The 26,603-nt window shown below is 44.0% G+C and overlaps 1 protein-coding gene and 2 long non-coding RNA genes across 16 annotated transcripts in view; 2 read left to right on the forward strand and 1 right to left on the reverse strand.

The window, feature by feature from the left end:
* LOC118376212 (zinc finger protein 385A-like) overlaps positions 1-15,152 on the forward strand; it is a 219,607-nt gene extending 204,455 nt beyond the window's left edge. For 2 of the 3 annotated variants that reach the window (XM_052484936.1, XM_052484935.1), the window contains exons 5-7: positions 12,335-12,519; positions 13,039-13,131; positions 13,461-14,533. In XM_052484936.1, coding sequence (XP_052340896.1) covers positions 12,335-12,519; positions 13,039-13,131; positions 13,461-13,733 — 551 coding nt within the window. In that variant the 3' untranslated portion in view covers positions 13,734-14,533. Of the gene's footprint in view, positions 1-12,334; positions 12,520-13,038; positions 13,132-13,460; positions 14,665-15,007 lie in introns of those variants that run through there. The other variant, XM_052484934.1, reaches the window with a different exon arrangement.
* Positions 14,683-16,987, reverse strand: LOC127913209 (uncharacterized). Of its 12 annotated transcripts, none has more exons than XR_008085281.1 (4): positions 16,169-16,987; positions 15,873-16,092; positions 15,657-15,818; positions 14,683-15,602 (listed from the first exon to the last, which is right to left on the reverse strand). It is a non-coding gene; the product is annotated as an uncharacterized LOC127913209 (long non-coding RNA). The 12 variants fall into 12 exon arrangements; XR_008085274.1 differs by having other exon boundaries at positions 14,683-15,526; positions 15,603-15,710; positions 15,765-16,092; positions 16,169-16,983; XR_008085280.1 differs by having other exon boundaries at positions 14,683-15,656; positions 15,765-15,818; positions 16,169-16,981.
* A 1-nt stretch (position 16,988) lies between these two features.
* LOC127913210 (uncharacterized) lies at positions 16,989-19,024 on the forward strand. Its single transcript, XR_008085282.1, has 2 exons — positions 16,989-17,409; positions 17,598-19,024. It is a non-coding gene; the product is annotated as an uncharacterized LOC127913210 (long non-coding RNA).
* The last annotated feature ends 7,579 nt before the right edge of the window (positions 19,025-26,603 follow it).

The following is a 26,603-nucleotide window of genomic DNA, read 5'->3' on the forward strand; positions in this document are numbered from 1 at the left end:
GGGTTATAGAACAGTTTAATGAGCTGTGGCTGATAGATGGGGTTATAGAACAGTTCAATGAGCTGTGGCTGATAGATGGGTTTATAGAACAGTTCAATAAGCTGTGGCTGATAGATGGTGTTATAGAACAGTTCAAGGAGCTGTGGCTGATAGATGGGGTTATAGAACAGTTCAATGAGCTGTGGCTGATAGATGGGGTTATAGAACATTTCAATGAGCTGTGGCTGATAGATGGGGCTATGGAAAGTTCAATGGGCTGTGGCTGATAGAAGGGGTTATAGAACAGTTCAATGAGCTGTGGCTGATAGATGGGGTTATAGAACAGTTTAATGAGCTGTGGCTGATAGATGGGGTAATAGAACAGTTCAATGAGCTGTGGCTGATAGATGGGTTTATAGAACAGTTCAATAAGCTGTGGCTGATAGATGGTGTTATAGAACAGTTCAAGGAGCTGTGGCTGATAGATGGTGTTATAGAACAGTTCAATGAGCTGTGGCTGATAGATGGGGTTATAGAACATTTCAATGAGCTGTGGCTGATAGATGGGGCTATGGAAAGTTCAATGGGCTGTGGCTGATAGAAGGGGTTATAAAACAGTTCAATGAGCTGTGGCTGATAGATGGGGTTATAGAACAGTTCAATGAGCTGTGGCTGATAGATGGGGTTATAGAACAGTTCAATGAGCTCTGGCTGATAGATGGGGTTATGGAACAGTTCAATGAGCTGTGGCTGATAGATGGGGTTATAGAACAGTTCAATGAGCTGTGGCTGATAGATGGGGTTATAGAACAGTTCAATGAGCTGTGGCTGATAGATGGGGTTATGGAACAGTTCAATGAGCTGTGGCTGATAGATGGGGTTATAGAACAGTTCAATGAGCTCTGGCTGATAGATGGGGTTATAGAACAGTTCAATGAGCTGTGGCTGATAGATGGGGTTATAGAACATTTCAATGAGCTGTGGCTGATAGATGGGGTTATGGAAAGTTCAATGGGCTGTGGCTGATAGATGGGGATATAGAACAGTTCAATGAGCTCTGGCTGATAGATGGGGTTATGGAACAGTTCAATGAGCTGTGGCTGATAGATGGGGTTATAGAACAGTTCAATGAGCTGTGGCTGATAGATGGGGTTATAGAACAGTTCAATGAGCTGTGGCTGATAGATGGGGTTATAGAACAGTTCAATGAGCTGTGGCTGATAGATGGGGTTATGGAACAGTTCGATGAGCTGTGGCTGATAGATTGGGTTATAGAACAGTTCAATGAGCTGTGGCTGATAGATGGGGTTATAGAACAGTTCAATGAGCTCTGGCTGATAGATGGGGTTATAGAACATTTCAATGAGCTGTGGCTGATAGATGGGGCTATGGAACAGTTCGATGAGGGTCTGATAGATGGGGTTATAGAACAGTTTAATGAGCTGTGGCTGATAGGTGGGGTTATAGAACAGTTCAATGAGCTGTGGCTGATAGATGGGGTTATAGAACAGTTCAATGAGCTGTGGCTGATAGATGTGGTTATTGAACAGTTCAATGAGCTGTGGCTGATAGAAGGGGATATAGAACAGTTCAATGAGCTGTGGCTGATAGATGGGGTTATAGAACAGTTCAATGAGCTCTGGCTGAGAGATGGGGTTATAGAACAGTTCAATGAGCTGTGGCTAATAGATGTGGTTATTGAACAGTTCAATGAGCTGTGGCTGATAGATAGGGTTATAGAACAGTTCAATGAGCTCTGGCTGATAGATGGGGTTATAGAACAGTTCAATGAGCTCTGGCTGATATAAGGGTTATATAACAGTTCAATGAGCTGTGGCTGATAGAAGGGATTTAGAACAGTTCAATGGGCTGTGGCTGATAGATGGGGATATAGAACAGTTCAATGAGCTCTGGCTGATAGATGGGGTTATGGAACAGTTCAATGAGCTGTGGCTGATAGATGGGGTTATAGAATAGTTCAATGAGCTCTGGCTGAGAGATGGGGTTATAGAACAGTTCAATGAGCTGTGGCTGATAGATGGGGTTATAGAACAGTTCAATGAGCTGTGGCTGATAGATGGGGTTATAGAACAGTTCAATGAGCTGTGGCTGATAGATGGGGTTATGGAACAGTTCAATGAGCTGTGGCTGATAGATGGGGTTATAGAACAGTTCAATGAGCTCTGGCTGATAGATGGGGTTATAGAACAGTTCAATGAGCTCTGGCAGATAGAAGGGGTTATAGAACAGTTCAATGAGCTGTGGCTGATAGATGGGGTTATAGAACATTTCAATGAGCTGTGGCTGATACATGGGGCTATGGAAAGTTCAATGGGCTGTGGCTGATAGAAGGGTTATAGAACAGTTCAATGAGCTGTGGCTGATAGATGTGGTTATTGAACAGTTCAATGAGCTGTGGCTGATAGATGGTGTTATAGAACAGTTCAGGAGCTGTGGCTGATAGATGGGGTTATAGAACAGTTCAATGAGCTGTGGCTGATAGATGGGGTTATGGAACAGTTCAATGAGCTGTGGCTGATAGATGGGTTATAGAACAGTTCAATGAGCTCTGGCTGAGAGATGGGGTTATAGAACAGTTCAATGAGCTCTGGCTGAGAGATGGGGTTATAGAACAGTTCAATGAGCTGTGGCTGATAGATGGGGTTATAGAACAGTTCAATGAGCTGTGGCTGATAGATGGGGTTATAGAACAGTTCAATGAGCTGTGGCTGATAGATGGGGTTATGGAACAGTTCAATAAGCTGTGGCTGATAGAAGGGGTTATAGAACAGTTCAATGAGCTCTGGCTGATAGATGGGGTTATAGAACAGTTCAATGAGCTCTGGCTGATAGAAGGGGTTATAGAACAGTTCAATGAGCTCTGGCTGATAGATGGGGGTTATAGAACAATTCAATGAGCTGTGGCTGATAGATGGGGTTATAGAACATTTCAATGAGCTGTGGCTGATAGATGGGGCTATGGAACAGTTCGATGAGGGGGTCTGATAGATGGGGTTATAGAACAGTTTAATGAGCTGTGGCTGATAGGTGGGGTTATAGAACAGTTCAATGAGCTGTGGCTGATAGATGGGGTTATAGAACAGTTCAATGAGCTGTGGCTGATAGATGTGGTTATTGAACAGTTCAATGAGCTGTGGCTGATAGAAGGGGATATAGAACAGTTCAATGAGCTGTGGCTGATAGATGGGGTTATAGAACAGTTCAATGAGCTCTGGCTGAGAGATGGGGTTATAGAACAGTTCAATGAGCTGTGGCTAATAGATGTGGTTATTGAACAGTTCAATGAGCTGTGGCTGATAGATAGGGTTATAGAACAGTTCAATGAGCTCTGGCTGATAGATGGGGTTATAGAACAGTTCAATGAGCTCTGGCTGATATAAGGGGTTATATAACAGTTCAATGAGCTGTGGCTGATAGAAGGGATTTAGAACAGTTCAATGAGCTGTGGCTGATAGATGGGGTTATAGAACAGTTCAATGAGCTCTGGCTGATAGATGGGGTTATGGAACAGTTCAATGAGCTGTGGCTGATAGATGGGGTTATAGAACAGTTCAATGAGCTCTGGTTGAGAGATGGGGTTATAGAACAGTTCAATGAGCTGTGGCTGATAGATGGGGTTATAGAACAGTTCAATGAGCTGTGGCTGATAGATGGGGTTATAGAACAGTTCAATGAGCTGTGGCTGATAGATGGGGTTATGGAACAGTTCAATAAGCTGTGGCTGATAGATGGGGTTATAGAACAGTTCGATGAGCTCTGGCTGATAGATGGGGTTATAGAACAGTTCAATGAGCTCTGGCTGATAGAAGGGTTATAGAACAGTTCAATGAGCTGTGGCTGATAGATGGGGTTATAGAACATTTCAATGAGCTGTGGCTGATACATGGGGCTATGGAAAGTTCAATGGGCTGTGGCTGATAGAAGGGGTTATAGAACAGTTCAATGAGCTGTGGCTGATAGATGTGGTTATTGAACAGTTCAATGAGCTGTGGCTGATAGATGGTGTTATAGAACAGTTCAAGGAGCTGTGGCTGATAGATGGGGTTATAGAACAGTTCAATGAGCTGTGGCTGATAGATGGGGTTATGGAACAGTTCAATGAGCTGTGGCTGATAGATGGGGTTATAGAATAGTTCAATGAGCTCTGGCTGAGAGATGGGGTTATAGAACAGTTCAATGAGCTGTGGCTGAGAGATGGGGTTATAGAACAGTTCAATGAGCTGTGGCTGATAGATGGGGTTATAGAACAGTTCAATGAGCTGTGGCTGATAGATGGGGTTATAGAACAGTTCAATGAGCTGTGGCTGATAGATGGGGTTATGGAACAGTTCAATGAGCTGTGGCTGATAGATGGGGTTATAGAACAGTTCAATGAGCTCTGGCTGATAGATGGGGTTATAGAACAGTTCAATGAGCTCTGGCTGATAGAAGGGGTTATAGAACAGTTCAATGAGCTCTGGCTGATAGATGGGGGTTATAGAACAATTCAATGAGCTGTGGCTGATAGATGGGGTTATAGAACAGTTCAATGAGCTCTGGCTGATAGATGGGGTTATGGAACAGTTCGATGAGGGTCTGATAGATGGGGTTATAGAACAGTTTAATGAGCTGTGGCTCATAGGTGGGGTTATAGAACAGTTCAATGAGCTGTGGCTGATAGATGGGGTTATAGAACAGTTCAATGAGCTGTGGCTGATAGATGTGGTTATTGAACAGTTCAATGAGCTGTGGCTGATAGAAGGGATATAGAACAGTTCAATGAGCTGTGGCTGATAGATGGGGTTATAGAACAGTTCAATGAGCTCTGGCTGAGATATGGGGTTATAGAACAGTTCAATGAGCTGTGGCTAATAGATGTGGTTATTGAACAGTTCAATGAGCTGTGGCTGATAGATAGGGTTATAGAACAGTTCAATGAGCTCTGGCTGATAGATGGGGTTATAGAACAGTTCAATGAGCTCTGGCTGATATAAGGGGTTATATAACAGTTCAATGAGCTGTGGCTGATAGATGGGGTTATAGAACAGTTCAATAAGCTGTGGCTGATATATGGGGTTATAGAACAGTTCAATAAGCTGTGGCTAATAGATGGGGTTATAGAACATTTCAATGAGCTGTGGCTGATAGATGGGGTTATGGAAAGTTCAATGGGCTGTGGCTGATAGATGGGGATATAGAACAGTTCAATGAGCTGTGGCTGATAGATGGGGTTATAGAACAGTTCAATGAGCTGTGGCTGATAGATGGGGTTATGGAACAGTTCGATGAGCTGAGGATGATAGATGGGGTTATAGAACATTTCAATGAGCTGTGGCGGATAGATGGGGCTATGGAAAGTTCAATGAGCTGTGGCTGATAGATGGGGATATAGAACAGTTCAATGAGCTGTGGCTGATAGATGGGGTTATAGAACTGTTCAATGAGCTCTGGCTGATAGATGGGGTTATGGAACAGTTCAATGAGCTCTGGCAGATAGATGGGGTTATAGAACAGTTCAATGAGCTGTTGCTGATAGATGGGGATATAGAACAGTTAAATGAGCTGTGGCTGATAGATGGGGTTATAGAACTGTTCAATGAGCTCTGGCTGATAGATGGGGTTATAGAACATTTCAATGAGCTGTGGCTAATAGATGGGGTTATTGAACAGTTCAATGAGCTGTGGCTGATAGATGGGGATATAGAACAGTTCAATGAGCTGTGGCTGATAGATGGGGTTATAGAACAGTTCAATGAGCTGTGGCTGATAGATGGGTTATTGAACAGTTCAATGAGCTGTGGCTGATAGATAGGGTTATAGAACAGTTCAATGAGCTCTGGATGATAGATGGGGTTATAGAACAGTTCAATGAGCTCTGGCTGATATAAGGGGTTATATAACAGTTCAATGAGCTGTGGCTGATAGATGGGGTTATAGAACAGTTCAATAGCTGTGGCTGATATTTGGGGTTATAGAACAGTTCAATAAGCTGTGGCTAATAGATGGGGTTATAGAACATTTCAATGAGCTGTGGCTGATAGATGGGGTTATGGAACAGTTCAATGAGCTGTGGCTGATAGATGGGGTTATAGAACAGTTCAATGAGCTGTGGCTGATAGATGGGGTTATAGAACAGTTCAATGAGCTGTGGCTGATAGATGGGGTTATGGAACAGTTCGATGAGCTGTGGCTGATAGATGGGGCTATAGAAAGTTCAATGGGCTGTGGCTGATAGATGGGGATATAGAACAGTTCAATGAGCTGTGGCTGATGGATGGGGTTATAGAACTGTTCAATGAGCTCTGGCTGATAGATGGGGTTATGGAACAGTTCAATGAGCTGTGGCTGATAGATGGGGTTATAGAACAGTTCAATGAGCTGTGGCTGATAGATGGGGTTATAGAACAGTTCAATGAGCTGTGGCTGATAGATGGGGTTATAGAACAGTTCAATGAGCTCTGGCTGATAGATAGGGTTATATAACAGTTCAATGAGCTCTGGCTGACAGAAGGGGTTATATAACAGTTCAATGAGCTGTGGCTGATAGATGGGGTTATGGCACAATTCAATGAGCTGTGGCTGATAGAAGGGTTATAGAACAGTTCAATGAGCTATGGCTGATAGATGGGGTTATAGAACAGTTCAATGAGCTGTGGCTGATAGATGGGGATATAGAACAGTTCAATGGCTGTGGCTGATAGATGGTGTTATAGAACAGTTCAATGAGCTGTGGCTGATAGATGGGGTTATAGAACAGTTCAATGAGCTGTGGCTGATAGATGGGGTTATAGAACAGTTCAATGAGCTGTGGCTGATAGATGTGGTTATTGAACAGTTCAATGAGCTCTGGCTGATAGATGGGGTTATAGAACAGTTCAATGAGCTCTGGCTGATAGAAGGGGTTATATAACAGTTCAATGAGCTCTGGCTGATAGAAGGGGTTATATAACAGTTCAATGAGCTGTGGCTGATAGATGGGGTTATAGAACAGTTCAATGAGCTGTGGCTGATAGATGGGGTTATAGAACAGTTCAATGAGCTGTGGCTGATAGATGGGGTTATAGAACAGTTCAATGAGCTGTGGCTGATAGATGGGGTTATAGAACAGTTCAATGAGCTCTGGCTGATAGAAGGGGTTATATAACAGTTCAATGAGCTCTGGCTGACAGAAGGGGTTATATAACAGTTCAATGAGCTGTGGCTGATAGATGGGGTTATGGAACAATTCAATGAGCTGTGGCTGATAGAAGGGGTTATAGAACAGTTCAATGAGCTATGGCTGATAGACGGGGTTACAGAACAGTTCAATTAGCTGTGGCTGATAGATGGGGTTACAGAACAGTTCAATGAGCTGTGGCTGATAGAAGGGTTATATAACAGTTCAATGAGTTGTGGCTGATAGATGGGGCTATAGAACAGTTCAATAAGCTGTGGCTAATAGATGGGGTTATAGAACAGTTCAATGAGCTGTGGCTGATAGATGGGGTTATAGAACAGTTCAATGAGCTGTGGCTGATAGATGGGGTTATAGAACAGTTCAATGAGCTGTGGCTGATAGATGGGGTTATAGAACAGTTCAATGAGCTGTGGCTGATAGATGGGGTTATGGAACAGTTCAATGAGCTGTGGCTGATAGATGGGGTTATAGAACAGTTCAATGAGCTGTGGCTGATAGACAGGGTTACAGAACAGTTCAATGAGCTGTGGCTGATAGATGGGGTTATAGAACAGTTCAATGAGCTGTGGCTGATAGATGGGGTTATAGAACAGTTCAATGGGCTGTGGCTGATAGATGGTGTTATAGAACAATTCAATGAGCTCTGGCTGATAGATGGGGTTATAGAACAGTTCAATGAGCTGTGGCTGATAGATGGGGTTATAGAACAGTTCAATGAGCTGTGGCTGATAGATGGGGTTATAGAACAGTTCAATGAGCTGTGGCTGATAGATGGGGTTATGGAACAGTTCAATGAGCTGTGGCTGATAGATGGGGTTATAGAACAGTTCAATGAGCTCTGGCTGATAGAAGGGGTTATATAACAGTTCAATGAGCTGTGGCTGATAGATGGGGTTATAGAACAGTTCAATAGCTGTGGCTGATAGATGGGGTTATAGAACAGTTCAATAAGCTGTGGCTAATAGATGGGGTTATAGAACATTTCAATGAGCTGTGGCTGATAGATGGGGTTATGGAAAGTTCAATGGGCTGTGGCTGATAGATGGGGATATAGAACAGTTCAATGAGCTCTGGCTGATAGATGGGGTTATGGAACAGTTCAATGAGCTGTGGCTGATAGATGGGGTTATAGAACAGTTCAATGAGCTGTGGCTGATAGATGGGGTTATAGAACAGTTCAATGAGCTGTGGCTGATAGATGGGGTTATGGAACAGTTCAATGAGCTGTGGCTGATAGATGGGGTTATAGAACATTTCAATGAGCTGTGGCTGATAGATGGGGCTATGGAAAGTTCAATGGGCTGTGGCTGATAGATGGGGATATAGAACAGTTCAATGAGCTGTGGCTGATGGATGGGGTTATAGAACAGTTCAATGAGCTCTGGCTGATAGATGGGGTTATGGAACAGTTCAATGAGCTGTGGCTGATAGATGGGGTTATAGAACAGTTCAAAGCTGTGGCTGATAGATGGGGATATAGAACAGTTCAATGGGCTGGGCTGATAGATGGTGTTATAGAACAGTTCAATGAGCTGTGGCTGATAGATGGGGTTATAGAATAGTTCAATGAGCTGTGGCTGATAGATGGGGTTATAGAACAGTTCAATGAGCTGTGGCTGATAGATGGGGTTATAGAACAGTTCAATGAGCTGTGGCTGATAGATGGGGTTATAGAACAGTTCAATGAGCTGTGGCTGATAGATGGGGTTATAGAACAGTTCAATGAGCTCTGGCTGATAGATGGGGTTATAGAACAGTTCAATGAGCTCTGGCTGATAGAAGGGGTTATAGAACAGTTCAATGAGCTCTGGCTGATAGATGGGGTTATAGAACAGTTCAATGAGCTGTGGCTGATAGATGGGGTTATAGAACAGTTCAATGAGCTGTGGCTGATAGATGGGGTTATAGAACAGTTCAATGAGCTGTGGCTGATAGATGGGGTTATAGAACAGTTCAATGAGCTGTGGCTGATAGATGGGGTTATAGAACAGTTCAATGAGCTGTGGCTGATAGATGGGGTTATAGAACAGTTCAATGAGCTCTGGCTGATAGATGGGGTTATAGAACAGTTCAATGAGCTGTGGCTGATAGATGGGGTTATAGAACAGTTCAATGAGCTGTGGCTGATAGATGGGGTTATAGAACAGTTCAATGAGCTCTGGCTGATAGATGGGGTTATGGAACAGTTCAATGAGCTGTGGCTGATAGATGGGGTTATAGAACAGTTCAATGAGCTGTGGCTGATAGATGGGGTTATAGAACAGTTCAATGAGCTGTGGCTGATAGATGTGGTTATTGAACAGTTCAATGAGCTCTGGCTGATAGATGGGGTTATAGAACAGTTCAATGAGCTCTGGCTGATAGAAGGGGTTATATAACAGTTCAATGAGCTCTGGCTGATAGCTGGGGTTATAGAACAGTTCAATGAGCTGTGGCTGATAGATGGGGTTATAGAACAGTTCAATGAGCTGTGGCTGATAGATGGGGTTATAGAACAGTTCAATGAGCTGTGGCTGATAGATGGGGTTATAGAACAGTTCAATGAGCTGTGGCTGATAGATGTGGGTTATTGAACAGTTCAATGAGCTCTGGCTGACAGAAGGGTTATATAACAGTTCAATGAGCTGTGGCTGATAGATGGGGTTATGGAACAGTTCAATGAGCTGTGGCTGATAGAAGGGGTTATAGAACAGTTCAATGAGCTATGGCTGATAGACGGGGTTATAGAACAGTTCAATGAGCTGTGGCTGATAGATGGGGTTATAGAACAGTTCAATGAGCTGTGGCTGATAGAAGGGGTTATATAACAGTTCAATGAGTTGTGGCTGATAGATGGGGCTATAGAACAGTTCAATGAGCTGTGGCTAATAGATGGGGTTATAGAACAGTTCAATGAGCTGTGGCTGATAGATGGGGTTATAGAACAGTTAAATGAGCTGTGGCTGATAGATGGGGTTATAGAACAGTTAAATGAGCTGTGGCTGATAGACGGGGTTACAGAACAGTTCAATGAGCTGTGGCTGATAGATGGGGTTACAGAACAGTTCAATGAGCTGTGGCTGATAGATGGGGTTATAGAACAGTTAAATGGGCTGTGGCTGATAGATGGTGTTATAGAACAATTCAATGAGCTCTGGCTGATAGATGGGGTTATAGAACAGTTCAATGAGCTGTGGCTGATAGATGGGGTTATAGAACAGTTCAATGAGCTGTGGTTGATAGATGGTGTTATAGAACAGTTCAATGAGCTGTGGCTGATAGATGTGGTTATTGAACAGTTCAATGAGCTGTGCTGATAGATGGGGTTATAGAACAGTTCAATGACCTCTGGCTGATAGATAGGGTTATAGAACAGTTCAATGAGCTCTGGCTGATAGAAGGGGTTATATAACAGTTCAATGAGCTGTGGCTGATAGATGGGGTTATGGAACAGTTCAATGAGCTGTGGCTGATAGATGGGGTTATAGAACATTTCAATGAGCTGTGGCTGATAGATGGGGTTATGGAACAGTTCAATGAGCTGTGGCTGATAGATGTTATAGAACAGTTCAATGAGCTGTGGCTGATAGATGGGGATATAGAACAGTTCAATGGGCTGTGGCTGATAGATGGTGTTATAGAACAGTTCAATGAGCTGTGGCTGATAGATGGGGTTATAGAACAGTTCAATGAGCTGTGGCTGATAGATGGTGTTATAGAACAGTTCAATGAGCTGTGGCTGATAGATGGGGTTATAGAACAGTTCAATGAGCTGTGGCTGATAGATGGGGTTATAGAACAGTTCAATGAGCTCTGGCTGATAGAAGGGGTTATATAACAGTTCAATGAGCTGTGGCTGATAGATGTTATAGAACAGTTCAATGAGCTGTGGCTGATAGATGGGGTTATAGAACAGTTCAATGAGCTGTGGCTGATAGATGTTATAGAACAGTTCAATGAGCTGCGTGATAGATGGGGTTATAGAACAGTTCAATGAGCTCCTGATAGAAGGGGTTACAGAACAGTTCAATGAGCTCTGGCTGACAGAAGGGTTATATAACAGTTCAATGAGCTGTGGCTGATAGATGCGGGTGTTATGGAACAATTCGTGAGCTGTGGCTGATAGATGGGGCTATAGAACAGTTCCGTAAGCTGTGCGTAGATGGGGTTATAGTCCAATGAGCTGTGGCTGATAGATGGGGATATAGAACAGTTGAATGAGCTGTGGCCGATGGGGATATAGAACAGTTCAATGAGCTGTGGCTGATAGATGTCCGTGAACGTTCGTGAGCTGTGGCTGATGATCCGGTTATAGAACAGTTCAATGAGCTGTTGCTGTGTCCGTTATAGAACAGTTCAATGAGCTGTGGCTGATAGATGGGGTTATAGAACAGTTCAATGAGCTGTGGCTGATAGATGGGGTTACAGAACAGTTCAATGAGCTGTGGCTGATAGATGGGGTTACCAATGAGCTGTGGCTGATAGATGGGTGAACGTTCAATGAGCTGTGGCTGATAGATGGGGTTATAGAACAGTTCAATGAGCTGTGGCTGATAGATGGGGATATAGAACAGTTCAATGAGCTGTGGCTGATAGATGGGGATATAGAACAGTTCAATGAGCTGTGGCTGATAGATGGGTTATAGAACAGTTCAATGAGCTCTGGCTGATAGATGGGGTTATAGAACAGTTCAATGAGCTGTGGCTGATGTCCGTGGTTATAGAACAGTTCAATGAGCTGTGGCTGATAGATGGGGTTATAGAACAGTTCAATGAGCTGTGGCTGATAGATGGGGATATAGAACAGTTCAATGAGCTGTGGCTGATGTGTGTTATAGAACAGTTCAATGAGCTGTGGCTGATGTCCGTTATAGAACAGTTCAATGAGCTGTGGCTGATAGATGGGGATATAGAACAGTTCAATGAGCTCCGTGGCTGATAGATGGGGTTATAGAACAGTTCAATGAGCTGTGGCTGATAGATGGGGATATAGAACAGTTCAGCATGGTGTATACAGTTATGTTAGTTTTTGGGGTGATGTCATCCTGGACCAAAGACTGATGCGTGTGTGTGTGTGTCCGTGCGTGCGTGTGTGAATAAAGGCTTGAATGCATTTTGACTTTGTGTCTTGACCCATCCCTCACTGGATAGTTAGACACCATTTTCATTAAGTCAATTAAAGAAAACTTGTGTGTGTAGGTACCAAACACAAAACTATCCTGGAGGCTCGCAGTGGGCTGGGTCCTATCAAGGCGTACCCTCGGCTGGGCCCCAAACCCCCGGGGGAGCTGGGAGGGGGACCACTGGACCCCAACACTGAGGAACGCACCTTCCACTGTGAGATCTGCAACGTGAGGGTCAACTCTGAACTGCAACTCAAACAGGTGAGGATGATGGTGTGTGCGTGCGTGCATGTGCGTGCGTGTGTGTGTGGGGGATTTGCAACATGTGGGTCAAACCTGAACTGCAACTCAAACAGGTGAGAGAGGCGGGGGCCACACACAGTAGACCCCTTTATCCAGATGACTTCTCATTTTCACCCTAGGTCCCTAAAGACTCCTAGAGGTGACTTCACATTTTCACACTAGGCCCCTAAAGACCCCTAGAGGTGATGTCCTATTTTTACACTAGGCCCCTAAAGACCTCTAGAGGTGACTTCTCATTTTCACACTAGGCCCCTAAACACCCCTAGAGGTGGCTACTCATTTTTACACCAGGCCCCTAAAGACCCCTAGAGGTGACTACTATTCCAAATTGACCGCCAGCACGTACTCCTTACGTACTAACTGAGAAGATTGGATCGGTGAAATAATTATGGTGCAACAGCAGTCGCCATATGACTGTGTCGGTCCTGGATCGTCTGGCTGCTGTCTAAACTTTTATATCGCTCTCTCTCCCTGCAGCACATATCTAGTCGAAGGCACCGGGACGGAGTGGCAGGGAAACCTAACCCTCTTCTCAGCCGACACAAGAAGCACAGGGTAGCTGACCTCACGGTAACGTTTCACTTCTGATCACTTACCTGACCTCTACTGGGCCAAGGCTAGTTTAACTAATGATTATCCCTTGCCAGGGCTAGCTCAAATTCACTAGTTTATCCACTGATAGTGAGGAGGTTGTTTTCTGAGTAATCAGTAGGTAGATGCATTACTAATGCCCTGAAGTTCCATTTTGGAATGTGCTGGACATACAGTCTAATCAGAAGCCTCTGTGTTAAGACAGATCAAATAGGTACAAACTGAAATGGTTTTCTATATTTGTTTTGTGCTTCATGTGTTCAGCGTCTGCCACTAAACTCCTTCTCTCCCTCTCTCCCCCCCCTCAGTCCTCTCTGAACTTCTCTAAGGATCTCTCCAAATGTTTGGGGGCAGGGCTCTTGCCCACTCCCCTGGCTGTTGCTGCAGCGATGGCCGCAGCCGCTTCCTCGAACCACCAATTGGCTCAGCTTCGTGCTGCTGCAGCATCTTCGGCCCAGCACCACCCGCATCACCACCACCACCACCTATTACAGGGCCCACCTCTCAGCCATACCATCTTAAGACCCGCCCCCGGGCCCATGCGCACCTCCCACGTGCCAATCCTCTTCTCTCCTTACTGACTCCACCTCCTCCACCTCGGCCAGTCAGGAGCAGCCACTACAAAAGCACACTGTGAAGAAATAAATGTAAACAAACAAACCATCGGTAAACAAAGAAAAAGTTCAAACATGTAGATGAGAAGAAATGAAAGGGAAGAGAGCACCTGAAAGAAGGAGATGGAGTCCCTCGTTTTCCTTTTTCCCTGGCCTAAAACTCTCCTTCCATCTCAGAGGCTTGTAACTGTGAGTGATAGACTGATGGAGAGAGAAGGAGAGAGAGGGCAATAGGAGGAGAGATACTCAGTATGCATTGGATGGACTGCAGTATGCTTGTTCATCTCTCACCTCTCTCTCCCCACACACTGTGAGATCCATCACACTGATGGCTCTTATAAAACACATAGCACGCACGCACGCACGCACGCACGCACGCACGCACGCACGCACACACACACACACACACACACACACACACACACACACACACACACACACACACACACACACACACACACACACACACACACACACACACACACACACACATACACACACACACACCTCCATTGCAACTAACTTTCAGTACAGTATGTGATGGGTATACAGACTCTTTCCTCATCCATCTGGTCTTAAGTGTTCTTACTGTACTATGCACCTCCAAACCAAGAGAATAATGTCACTGCAGTATGTCAGCACAGAGAGAATAATGTCACTGTAGTATGTCAGTTCAGAGAGAATAATGTCACTGCAGTATGTCAGAGAGAATAATGTCACTGCAGTATGTCACTTCAGAGAGAATCATGTCACTGCAGTATGTCAGAGAGAATAATGTTACTGCAGTATGTCAGAGAGAATAATGTCACTGCAGTATGTCAGCACAGAGATAATAATGTCACTGCAGTATGTCAGTTCAGAGAGACTAATGTCACTGCAGTATGTCAGAGAGAATAATGTCACTGCAGTATGTCAGTTCAGAGAGAATCATGTCACTGCAGTATGTCAGAGAGAATAATGTTACTGCAGTATGTCAGAGAGAATAATGTCACTGCAGTATGTCAGCACAGAGAGAATAATGTCACTGCAGTATGTCAGTTCAGAGAGAATAATGTCACTGCAGGATGTCAGTTCAGAGAGAATAATGTCACTGCAGTATGTCAGAGAGAATAAGGTTACTGCAGTATGTCAGAGATAATAATGTCACTGCAGTATGTCAGTTCAGAGAGAATAAGGTTACTGCAGTATGCCAGTTCAGAGAGAATAATGTTACTGCAGTATGTCAGTTCAGAAAGAATAAGGTCACTGCAGTATGTCAGTTCAGAGAGAATAATGTCACTGCAGTATGTCAGAGAGAATAAGGTTACTGCAGTATGTCAGAGAGAATAATGTCACTGCAGTATGTCAGTTCAGAGAGAATAAGGTGACTGCAGTATGTCAGTTCAGAGAGAATAATGTTACTGCAGTATGTCAGCGAGAATAACGTTACTGCAGTATGTCAGTTCAGAGAGAATAAGGTCACTGCAGTATGTCAGAGAGAATAAGGTTACTGCAGTATGTCAGCACAGAGATAATTATGTCACTGCAGTATGTCAGCACAGAGAGAATAATGTCACTGCAGTATGTCAGTTCAGAGAGAATAATGTCACTGCAGTATGTCAGAGAGAATAATGTCACTGCAATATGTCAGTTCAGAGAGAATCATGTCACTGCAGTATGTCAGAGAGAATAATGTTACTGCATTATGTCAGAGAGAATAATGTCACAGCAGTATGTCAGCACAGAGAGAATAATGTCACTGTGGAGGAGGATGTGTCAACCTCTATAGGGATTACAGCTAACCTCTATAGGGATCACAGCTAACCCTCAGCACAGGGTAGAGGAGGGTGTGTCAACCTCTATAGGGATCACAGCTAACCCTCAGCACAGGGTAGAGGAGGATGTGTCAACCTCTATAGGGATCACAGCTCACCCTCAGCACAGGGTATAGGAGGATGTGTCAACCTCTATAGGGATTACAGCTAACCCTCAGCACAGGGTAGAGGAGGATGTGCCAACCTCTATAGGGATTACAGCTAACCCTCAGCACAGGGTAGAGGAGGATGTGTCAACCTGCATAGGGATCACAGCTAACCCTCAGCACAGGGTAGAGGAGGATGTGTCAACCTCTATAGGGATTACAGCTAACCTCTATAGGGATCACAGCTAACCTCTATAGAGATCACAGCTAACCTCTATAGGGATCACAGCTAACCTCTATAGAGATCACAGCTAACCTCTATAGGGATCACAGCTAACCTCTATAGGGATCACAGCTAACCTCTATAGGGATCACAGCTAACCTCTATAGGGATCACAGCTAACCTCTATAGGGATCACAGCTAACCTCTATAGGGATTACAGCCAACCTCTATAGGGATCACAGCTAACCCTCAGCACAGGGTAGAGGAGGATGTGTCAACCTCTATAGGGATTACAGCTAACCTCTATAGGGATCACAGCTAACCCTCAGCACAGGGTAGAGGAGGATGTGTTAACCTCTATAGGGATCACAGCTAACCCTCAGCACAGGGTAGAGGAGGATGTGTCAACCTCTATAGGGATCACAGCTAACCCTCAGCACAGGGTAGAGGAGGATGTGTCAACCTCTATAGGGATTACAGCTAACCTCTATAGGGATCACAGCTAACCCTCAGCACAGGGTAGAGGAGGATGTGTCAACCTCTATAGGGATCACAGCTAACCCTCAGCACAGGGTAGAGGAGGATGTGTCAACCTCTATAGGGATTACAGCTAACCTCTATAGGGATCACAGCTAACCCTCAGCACAGGGTAGAGGAGGATGTGTCAACCTGCATAGGGATCACAGCTAACCCTCAGCACAGTGTAGAGGAGAGAACAAACAGAGGAGGAGATGCAGCAGAGGTAGAGAGAGAGAAAACACTGAAGTGACAACCACCCAGTAGTTCCAGCATAACAAGGTCACACATACTGTATTTAGGGCAGAAAAACCCTGCCCAGCACCTCGTTTATTTTGGATTCCCCCCTTCCTGTTTTAAAACAGAAAGCCATGCAATGCATATTATTTTACCATGACTGATCAATAATGTTGTTCGCTTGGTTTCCTGGTTGGTTAATTTTCATAGTTACACAATTATACAAGAAGAAACTAGTGATGTACAAATTATGGAGAAAACAAACAATTGATATGTTTCTATTTAGGAGGGAATGGCTGCTAACTGCACTCAGGGAGAAGGGTGGAGGAGAGAAGACTAGAGATGAGGAGGCTGGGAGAGAGAAGGGTGGGAGAGAGAAGGCTAGAAGAGAGAAGGGTGTGAGAGAGAAGGCTGGAAGAGAGAAGGCTAGGAGAGAGAAGGCTGGAGGAGAGAAGGCTGGAGGAGAGAAGGCTGGGAGAGAGAAGGCTAGGAGAGAGAAGGCTAGGAGAGAGAAGGCTGGGAGAGAGAAGGCTAGGAGAGAGAAGGCTGGAAGAGAGAAGGCTAGGAGAGAGAAGGCTGGGAGAGAGAAGGTTGGGAGAGAGAAGGGTGAGAGAGAGAAGGGTGGAGGAGAGAAGGGTGGAGGAGAGAAGGGTGGAGGAGAGAAGGCTAGAAGAGAGAAGGCTGTGAGAGAGAAGGCTAGGAGAGAGAAGGCTGGGAGAGAGAAGGCTAGGAGAGAGAAGGGTGGGAGAGAGAAGGGTGGGAGAGAGGTTGGGAGAGAGGTAGATGAGAGAAGGGTGGGAGAGAGAAGGCTGGAGGAGAGAAGGCTAGAAGAGAGAAGGCTGTGAGAGAGAAGGCTAGGAGAGAGAAGGCTGGGAGAGAGAAGGCTAGGAGAGAGAAGGGTGGGAGAGAGAAAGCTAGGAGAGAGAAGGCTGGGAGAGAGAAGGGTGGGAGAGAGAAGAGTAGATGAGAGAAGGGTGGGAGAGAGAAGGGTGGATTATTTAGGAGGGTATATACTGAGTGCAGAGACTGGAACTGCGCTGCCCACCTAGGCTAACTGCACTGACGAGGAGTTGAATGGAGAACCAAAGGAAGAGGAGCCCTGCTGAACACTGTTTTAACACTATAGTACTGAGTCGTGAAAAGGCACAAAACAGAGGAAAACACTCCGAAACAGATGAACAGGGGGAGGTACCACCTAAATTTGCATTTGTTTTCTGTTTCAAAACGTTTTGAAACTTTCTGCCCCAATGAACACGACCCTAACAAAGATGTACACTACCCTTCCATGGAGAAGCAATGTGCTCTAATGTCTTACCTCTGTTCGGATATGGCGATGCAATGAGCAATTTGAGCGGAGAGAGTTAACGTGTTATTGTTAAGCGTAAAAAATGTGTTTTTTACATTACAGGGATATGTACAGTTAAAATTGATTTGGTTAGGAGTTCTTCCTAATCACAGATGACCTCACCAGGTAAAACTCTGGGTCTTATAGTGCTGTCAAGACAACTGGGAACTCTGGGTAAAAATCATGACGTCAGTGGTCTTCAGGTCGGAAGGTTGGCGCTCTAGAAAGAGGACTGAGTTCCTGACTTGGAATTCCGAGTTGGATGACAATTCTTTTCCTCATTCCCAGTTATCTTGAAGTGCACTGAAGTCAGAAGTCTAAGAATTCCCAGTTTCCATTTGTTTTTGAACGTGGCATTAAGTGTAGCATAATGCATTTAGTCCTGGTCAGGTCACATGGTCAGGATTAACTTCCTGGCCCTATTCAGTAAACGGAAAATGTGCCTGAAAATGTTCCTTTTATGTTCTTCCAGAGAGAAGGAGGCCTTCAGAGGGTATTATAGTAGAGAGCCCCAATACTAAATGGACTCCTAGACCCTACATCCTTTGTATGCATTTGTAGAGATCTCAGCGAATTGGACACATGTAAGTATATGGTAAAAATGCCATCTAGTCAATCAGTCGGCCAGATGGTTCTCCTACCACACTGCGTATCTAGTGATCTAAGATTTCCACAAGCGCCTATGTTGTAGGCGTCCATTTGGGACCGGCGAGTAGGACAATGAAAAAGCGGGGCTTAGGGACCATCCCTTCGTATTAAAGAGCCCTAATTTAAATGGTAATAATGGCTGTTGTCCTATTCGCTACCCTTCTCCTAAAGTGTGCAATTGTACACTCCCTAACATGGATTTAACAGGAGTTGGCTGGTGTAAGGAGCATGGTGGAAACTTGCTTGTACCAATCCAATCCTTATAAGTGCATAAGAGGGAGTGTACACTTGGTAAAGGGTACAGAATCGGAATGAAACCAATCTCTGCTTGGGGAACAGGGTACGTACACGCCAGGTAGCGAGCTGGGATTAAAGTTTATCTGACAAGAGTCGTAGTTTAGTTTGGACTTTTTGTGTTTTTGTTGCATTGTTTCATTTTAATGTGTGAGAAATATGTTTGAGTATTGAGTAATTGAGTAACAGAATATCTGATTATATCAATGCCATCACGTAAGAGCTGACTGAGTCAGTTTATCCAACACTTCTCTTTTGAATAAATTGATCTTAATCCTGATCTTGATCTTAAACTTGATCTTGATTTGGTGGGGATGATTTGTAGTGTACTAGGATCAGTGCTCTTGTTCCTGATGTTGTGTATCTGAAATGGTACCCTATTTCCTACATGTATACAGTGCACTAAGCCCATAGGGCTCTGGTTAAAAGTAGTGCACTATATAGGGAATAGGGTACCATTTCAGATGCGAGTTGAGACCTCTTCTCCCCATTCCCTACCAATCAGAGACCAGAGAAGCCCTGGCTGGAACAGAAGTGGCCTACCACAATAGAGGAGACAAACCTTAACCCGCCCATGCAGGCTCTAACATTAGAGATGTAAGCTTTTTCAACCTAATATCAACAAACAAACGATCCAACCGATTGATTTAAAGTGTTCGATTCTGCCACTGTTAGATTCATAACGTAGAAATACACATGCTCATATCATAGTCACCCCAAATGGTACATACATCCTGATTCAATCAATCAAATTTTATTTATATAGCCCTTCGTACATCAGCTGATATCTCAAAGTGCTGTACAGAAACCCAGCCTAAAACCCCAAACAGCAAGCAATGCAGGTGTAGAAGCATGGTGGCTAAAAACTCCCTAGAAAGGCCAAAACCTAGGAAGAAACCTAGAGAGGAACCAGGCTATGTGGGGTGGCCAGTCCTCTTCTGGCTGTGCCGGGTGGAGATTATAACAGAACATGGCCAAGATGTTCAAATGTTCATAAATGACCAGCATGGTCAAATAATAGTAAGGCAGAACAGTTGAAACTGGAGCAGCAGCATGGCCAGGTGGACTGGGGACAGCAAGGAGTCATCATGTCAGGTAGTCCTGGGGCATGGTCCTAGGGCTCAGGTCCTCCGAGAGAGAGAAAGAAAGAAGGAGAGAATTAGAGAACGCACACTTAGATTCACACAGGACACCGAATAGGACAGGAGAAGTACTCCAGATATAACAAACTGACCCTAGCCCCCCGACACAAACTACTGCAGCATAAATACTGGAGGCTGAGACAGGAGGGGTCAGGAGACACTGATTCATTATTCAAACTGTTAAAACATTTAACGTTAGATCTATTCGCAATACCTATTTTCTGGGCAGGTGTCCCGGTAGCTGTGTGTATGCAGTTAGCCTTATTCCATTCTTCTTATCTCCAGAGGCAAAGAATGTGCATCCCAAATGGCACCATATTGCTAATGTACTGCCCTGGGCAAAAGTAGTGCACAACATAGGGAACAGGGTGCCATTTGGAATGCATTATAGCAGTGCACTTTATAGGGAATAGGGTGCCGTGTGGGATGTACTGAAAGTAGTGGACTATATAGGGAATAGGATTCCATTTGGAATGCATTAAAGTAAGTAGTGCACTACATAGGGAATAGGGTGCCATTTGGGATGCACCCAGAGAAAGCTATAGATAGAGACACTGGTGAAACCTTTTCATGTGTAATTGCAGCAATACCCAACTCATACTGGCTAATCTTGTTCATTGCAATAATACAAATCAACCAATAAAATATGTATGTGAGTTCAATATTACAAATGTCATTTAAAATAAAGATTTACTTTATGAAAAGGCTATTGTGTCTGTGGAGAGAAAGTAATGGTGCAAAAACTTAGATGTCAATAAATCATTAAAATGACAAATGAAACCTCTGCAGCGTCCTTGTGTGACTCAGAGCAGCTACAGAGTTCAAAAGACCCCTGAACTGTTTGAAAGATATCTGTGGCAAATATTTCTCGGTGTATACATACTTATTGGATGAGGTCGAAAGTAGTGCACTATACAGGGCCGGACACAGACACAGTATAGTACAGAGTATTCAGACCCCTTGACATTCAAAATGTTGTTACGTTACAGCCTTATTCTACACATCCCACAATGAAAGAAGCAAAATATGTTTTTGGGAAATGTCTTCAAATGTATTAAAAACAAAAAACAAATATCTTATTTACATAAGTATTCAGACTCTTTGCTATGTGACTCAAAATTGAGCTCAGGTACATCCTGTTTTCATAGATTTTCATAGATCATCAACGTGATTGGAGTCCACCTGTGGTGAATTCAATTTATTGGACGTAATTTGGACAAACCTGTCTATATCAGATCCCACAGTTGACAGTGCATGTCAGAGCAAATACCAAGCCATGAGGTTAAAGGAATTGTCCGTAGAGTTCGGAGACAGGATTGTGTCGAGAAACAGATCTGGGGAAGGGTACCAAAACATTTCTGCAGCATTGAAGGTCCCCAAGAACACAGTGGCCTCCATCATTCTTAAATGGAAGAAGTTTGGAAACACCAAGACCCTTCCTAGAGCTGGCTGCCTGGCCAAACTGAGCAATCGTGAGAGAAGGACTTTGGTCAGGGAGGTGACCAAGAACCCGATGGTCACTCTGACAGAGCTCCAGAGTTCCTCTGTGGGGATGGGAGAATCTTCTAGAAGGACAACCATCTCTGCAGCACTCCACCAATCAGGCCTTTATGGTAGAGTGGCCAGACAGAAGCCACTCCTCATTAAAAGGCACATGACAGGATGCTTTTACACCTGCATTGTTTGCTGTTTTGGGTTTTAGGCTGGGTTTCTGTACAGCACTTTGAGATATCAGCTGATGTACGAAGGGCTATATAAATACATTTGATTTGATTTGATTTGACAGCCTGCTTGGAGTTTGCTAAAAGGCACCTATAAAGACTCTCAGACCATGAGAAGCAAGATTCTCTGGTCTGATGAAACCAAGATTGAACTCTTTGGCCTGAATGCCAAGCGTCACGTCTGGAGGAAACCTGGCACCATCCCTAGGGTGAAGCAGGGTGGTGGCAGCATCATGCTGTGAGGATGGTTTTCAGTGGCAGGGACAGGGAGACTAGTCAGGACCAAGGGAAAGAGAAAGGGAGCAAAGTACAGAGAGATCCTTGATGAAAACCTGCTCCAGAGCGCTCAGGACCTCAGACTGGGGAAAAGGTTCACCTTCTAACAGGACAACGACCCTAAGCACACAGCCAAGACAACGCAGGAGTGGCTCCGGGACAAGTCTCTGAATGTCCTTGAGTGGTCCAACCAGAGCCTGGACTTGAACCCGATCAAACATCTCTGAAGAGACCTGAAAATAGCTGTGCAGCAATGCTCCCCATCCAACCTGACAGAGCTTGAGAGGATCTGCAGAAAAGTATGGGACAAACTCCCCAAATACAGGTGTGTCAAGCTTGTAGCGTCATACCCAAGAAGACTCGAGGCTGTCAAAGGTGCTTCAATAAACGTACTGAGTAAAGGGTCTGAATACTTATGTAAATGTGATATTTCATATTTTGTAGATTCACCATCCCACCACTAGGTGGAGCCATTACTATAGTTTATTCCAGAGACATAATGTCAGCAACAGTACATTTGCTTTCTACTGTCTCTGATAGTGATCTCTGTAAGGCTCTGGGTTCTTCCTTTTTTATTTTTATTGAATTTTTTATTTTATTCAATCTTTATTTAACTGGGCAAGTTAGTTAAGAACAGACTCTTATTTACAATGACGGCCCACCGGGGAACAGTGGCAGAATGACACTGTTAGCTCAGGGATTCAATCCAGCAACCTTTCGGTTACTGGCCCAATGCTCTAACCACTAAGCTACCTGCAGCCCCTTTTTGTTGCAATACAAAATGTAGACACTGGAAGGCCCTAGTATCATACAATACAGTCAAAGCATATGTGTACTGGTAGCAGATAAGCACTGGTCACAAAAAGACACGTCTCAGAGTAAGAGTACTGAATTTAGCCTTTTACATCCTAATGACTAAGATTATGTGGACAGAGTGGACCTGATCCTAGATCAGCATTCCTACTCTGAGACACTTTATGAACACAGACCCAGATGAAGACATATGGCTTGCTGGTCATTAATGTGACTATTATGTTGCAGAAAAGGCCAGACAGAAAGGAGATTGTCACTTGCCAGTCTGTCTGTATAAGCCTGGTATTCAAAGATACTGTAAAACCAAATGACGAGTACTATTACATTATATACAATACAGGTCTAAAACACATCTCTATTGTAAATCTTTACAATGCATCTAGTTCCATAATGTGTACTGTACTAACAACAACAACCACACACACGGACACATGCACACACACACACACACACACACACACACACACACACACACACACACACACACACACACACACACACACACACACACACACACACACACACACACACACACACACAATGGTGCCAGGTTCCCTGCAGACGTGACGCTTGACATTCAGGCCAAAGCATTCAATGTTGGTTTCATCAGACCAGAGAATCTTGTTTCTCATGGTCTGAGAGCATTTTAGGTGGCAAACTCCAAGTGGGCTGTCATGTGCCTTTTACTGAGGAATGGCTTCCGTCTGGCCACTCTACCATAAAGGCCTGATTGGTGGAGTGCTGCAGAGATGATTGTCCTTCTGGAAGGTTTTGTGTGCCTTTCCAAATCATGTCCAATCAATTGAATTTACCAGGTGGATTCCAATCAAGTTGTAGAAACATCTCAAGGATTATCACTGGAAACAGGATGCACCTAAGCTCAATTTCGAGTCTCATAGCAAAGAGTCTGAATACTTGTGTAAATAAGGTATTTCTGTTTTAGATTTTTTTTAAATAAATTTGCAAACATTTCTAGAAACCTGTTTTTGCTTTGTCATTATGGGGTATATATTTATTTTTTATTTTTATGATGGCCTACGTAAATAAGAATTAGTTCTTAGACTTGCCTAGTTAAAGGTAAACAAAAGAAATATCCATTAAACAAGTACTTTAACATGTAAAGAGCAGCAACTCAGGGAACAGTGTGTGAACAGGTGACGAGAGCGGACCCAAAAATACACAGGATATTAGAGTGTCAACAACATCACGTGTGTTTGGAGTGAAGTATAAAAGGATGGACGGATGAAGGATCTCTAAATGGAATCTGAAGAGGTAGAGAAGTAGCCTGGTGGTTCTTGAGTATAGACTCTGCACAGCGGATACTCTCTCTCTCCCTCTGGATGTTTTTCTCTCTCTCTCCCCTTTTTATTTTTATCTCTCTCTCTCTCTCTCCCCCTGTGGGTGTTAGGGATGAGGGTGAGATGACAGGAAGAGGAAGTCTCAGGGATGTGAATGAGTGAATGAGTGGGTTGTGAGAGGGTGGGAGGAGGTGGTAGTAGACAGAGCATGAAGGCTGGTATCATGGAGCTTGCATGAAGAACAAAGAGGCAGACCATGAGAATGTAGTTGAAGGTGATGAGGGCAAGTAGAGGGAGTAACCACTGAGACCAACTTTACCGTAGAAAAGTTGAAGCAATGATACCCTTTCGGAACAAAAGCCTCTGTGATTTGATTCAGAGGGGTTGGGTTAAACGCAGAAGACGCATTTCAATCGAATGCATTCAGTTGACTAGGTGTCCCACTTTCCCTTTCCTTTAATGGTCACCACTCAATACTTATTTTCCACCATAATTTGCAAATAAATTCATTAAAAATAATACAATGTGATTTTCTGGAGTTTTTTTCTCATTTTGTCTGTCATAGTTGAAGTGTACCTATGATGAAAATTACAGGCCTCTCTAATCTTTTTAAGTGGGAGAACTTGCACAGTTGGTGGCTGACCAAATACCTTTTTGCCCCACTGTAACAGATTATTGACTTAAGGCTTTTCATTTTTAATTCATTTGTAAACATTTCAAAAACATAATTCAACTCTGACATTCTGGGGTATTGTGTGTAGGCCAGTGACAAAACATCTCAATATAATCCATTTTAAATTCAGGAAGTAAAACAACACAATTAGGAAAAGGTCAAAGGGTGTGAATACTATCTAAATCCACTGTTTTCTAATATTCTAAATCAAGTCATTTTTGGGGGGTAGGGGAAACTGATCTTCTCGGATCCTGAAATTGAGATCCGAAACAAATTGCATCTGTGAAATTCCCGTAGTTTTTTGTTTGCCCTTGGGCAACGGGGTCTGTACCCGTTCTTACTCTTATCTAGGGCCGATCCCTCTGGTCCTTCAATTTATCTGTCTTCTCCTATGTATCTGTCCACTCTCTCTCCCTCCCCTCCTTGAACTCCTCTTCATTCTCCTCCCCCTCCTCCTTATCTTTCTGATCTCCCTCCTCTTATTTATCATACTCTATCTCAGCTCACTCATCCTCTTTCTCCTCTCCCTCCTCCTATTTATCCTCCTCTTATTTATCCTCCTCTATCTCAGCTCACTCATCCTCTTTCTCCTCTCTCCCTCCTCCTCATTTCTCTATCTCCTCCTCCTCCTCCTCCTCATTCTCCTCTCCCTCCTCATTCTCCTCTCCCTCCTCTTCCTCATTCTCCCACATTCTCCTCCTCTCCCTCTTTCTCATCCTCATCTTCCTCCTTCTACTCCTCCTCTTTCATCTCTCTCCTCCTTCTCCTCTTCTTTCTCCTTCTCCTCTCCCACCTCATATTTCTCCTCCTCCTCCTCTTTCATCTCTCTCTCCTACTCCTCCTCTTCTTTCTCCTCCTCCTCTCCCACCTCATCTTTCATCTCTCTCTCCTCCTCCTCCTCTTCTTTCTTCTCCTCCTCCTCTCCCACCTCATCTTTCTCCTCCCCCTCCTCTTTCTGCTCCTCCACCTCCTCCTCTCTTTTTCAGTTCTCTTACTATGCCCATTGTTGTCATCAACGCCAATACTGTATACCAGTTTCCCATTCATTAGACTTTCTGTCTGCTGTGCCCACTACCTGGCATTGTCCTGTATCACCCACATTGATTGACTACCGTTGCCATCAGACCCATTAGACATCTCTCTTGGCGTGTGAATGTTAGCTCCTCAGGTCAATAATCCAGCCCTAATAGAGGTATGTGAGTTACAGCACCTTGTGATGTAGGAAGTGAAAGAAAGGTGATTTTGGATCAAATTCACAGAGAAAAAATAAGTTACACTGAACAAAAATATGAACGCAACATGTAAAGTGTTGGTCCCATGTTTCATGAGTTGAAATAAAAGATCCCAGAAATGTTCCATATGCTTTCCAAAGCTTACTTCTCTCAAATGTTGTGCACAAATTTGCTTACATCCTGATAGGGAGCATTTCTCCTTGTCAGGATTGTAACGATTGTCTGTGGTGGAAGAAGGTGAGGACCAAAGCGCAGCGTGGTAAGTGTTCATGTTTTTTAATAAAGTAATGAACACTGAACAAAACAATAAACGTGAAGTAATCAAACCGAAACAGTCCCGTGTGGCACCAACACTAACACGGAAAATAAACACCCACAACTCAAAAGTGAAACCAGGCTCCCAAAGTATGATTCTCAATCAGGGACAACGATTGACAGCTGCCTCTGATTGAGAACCATACCAGGCCGAATAGAGCAATCCCAAATCAATAGAAAAAAGAACATAGACAACCCACCCAA

The sequence above is a fragment of the Oncorhynchus keta genome, chromosome 28, assembly GCF_023373465.1.
Source record: "Oncorhynchus keta strain PuntledgeMale-10-30-2019 chromosome 28, Oket_V2, whole genome shotgun sequence".
Lineage (NCBI taxonomy): Eukaryota > Metazoa > Chordata > Actinopteri > Salmoniformes > Salmonidae > Oncorhynchus > Oncorhynchus keta.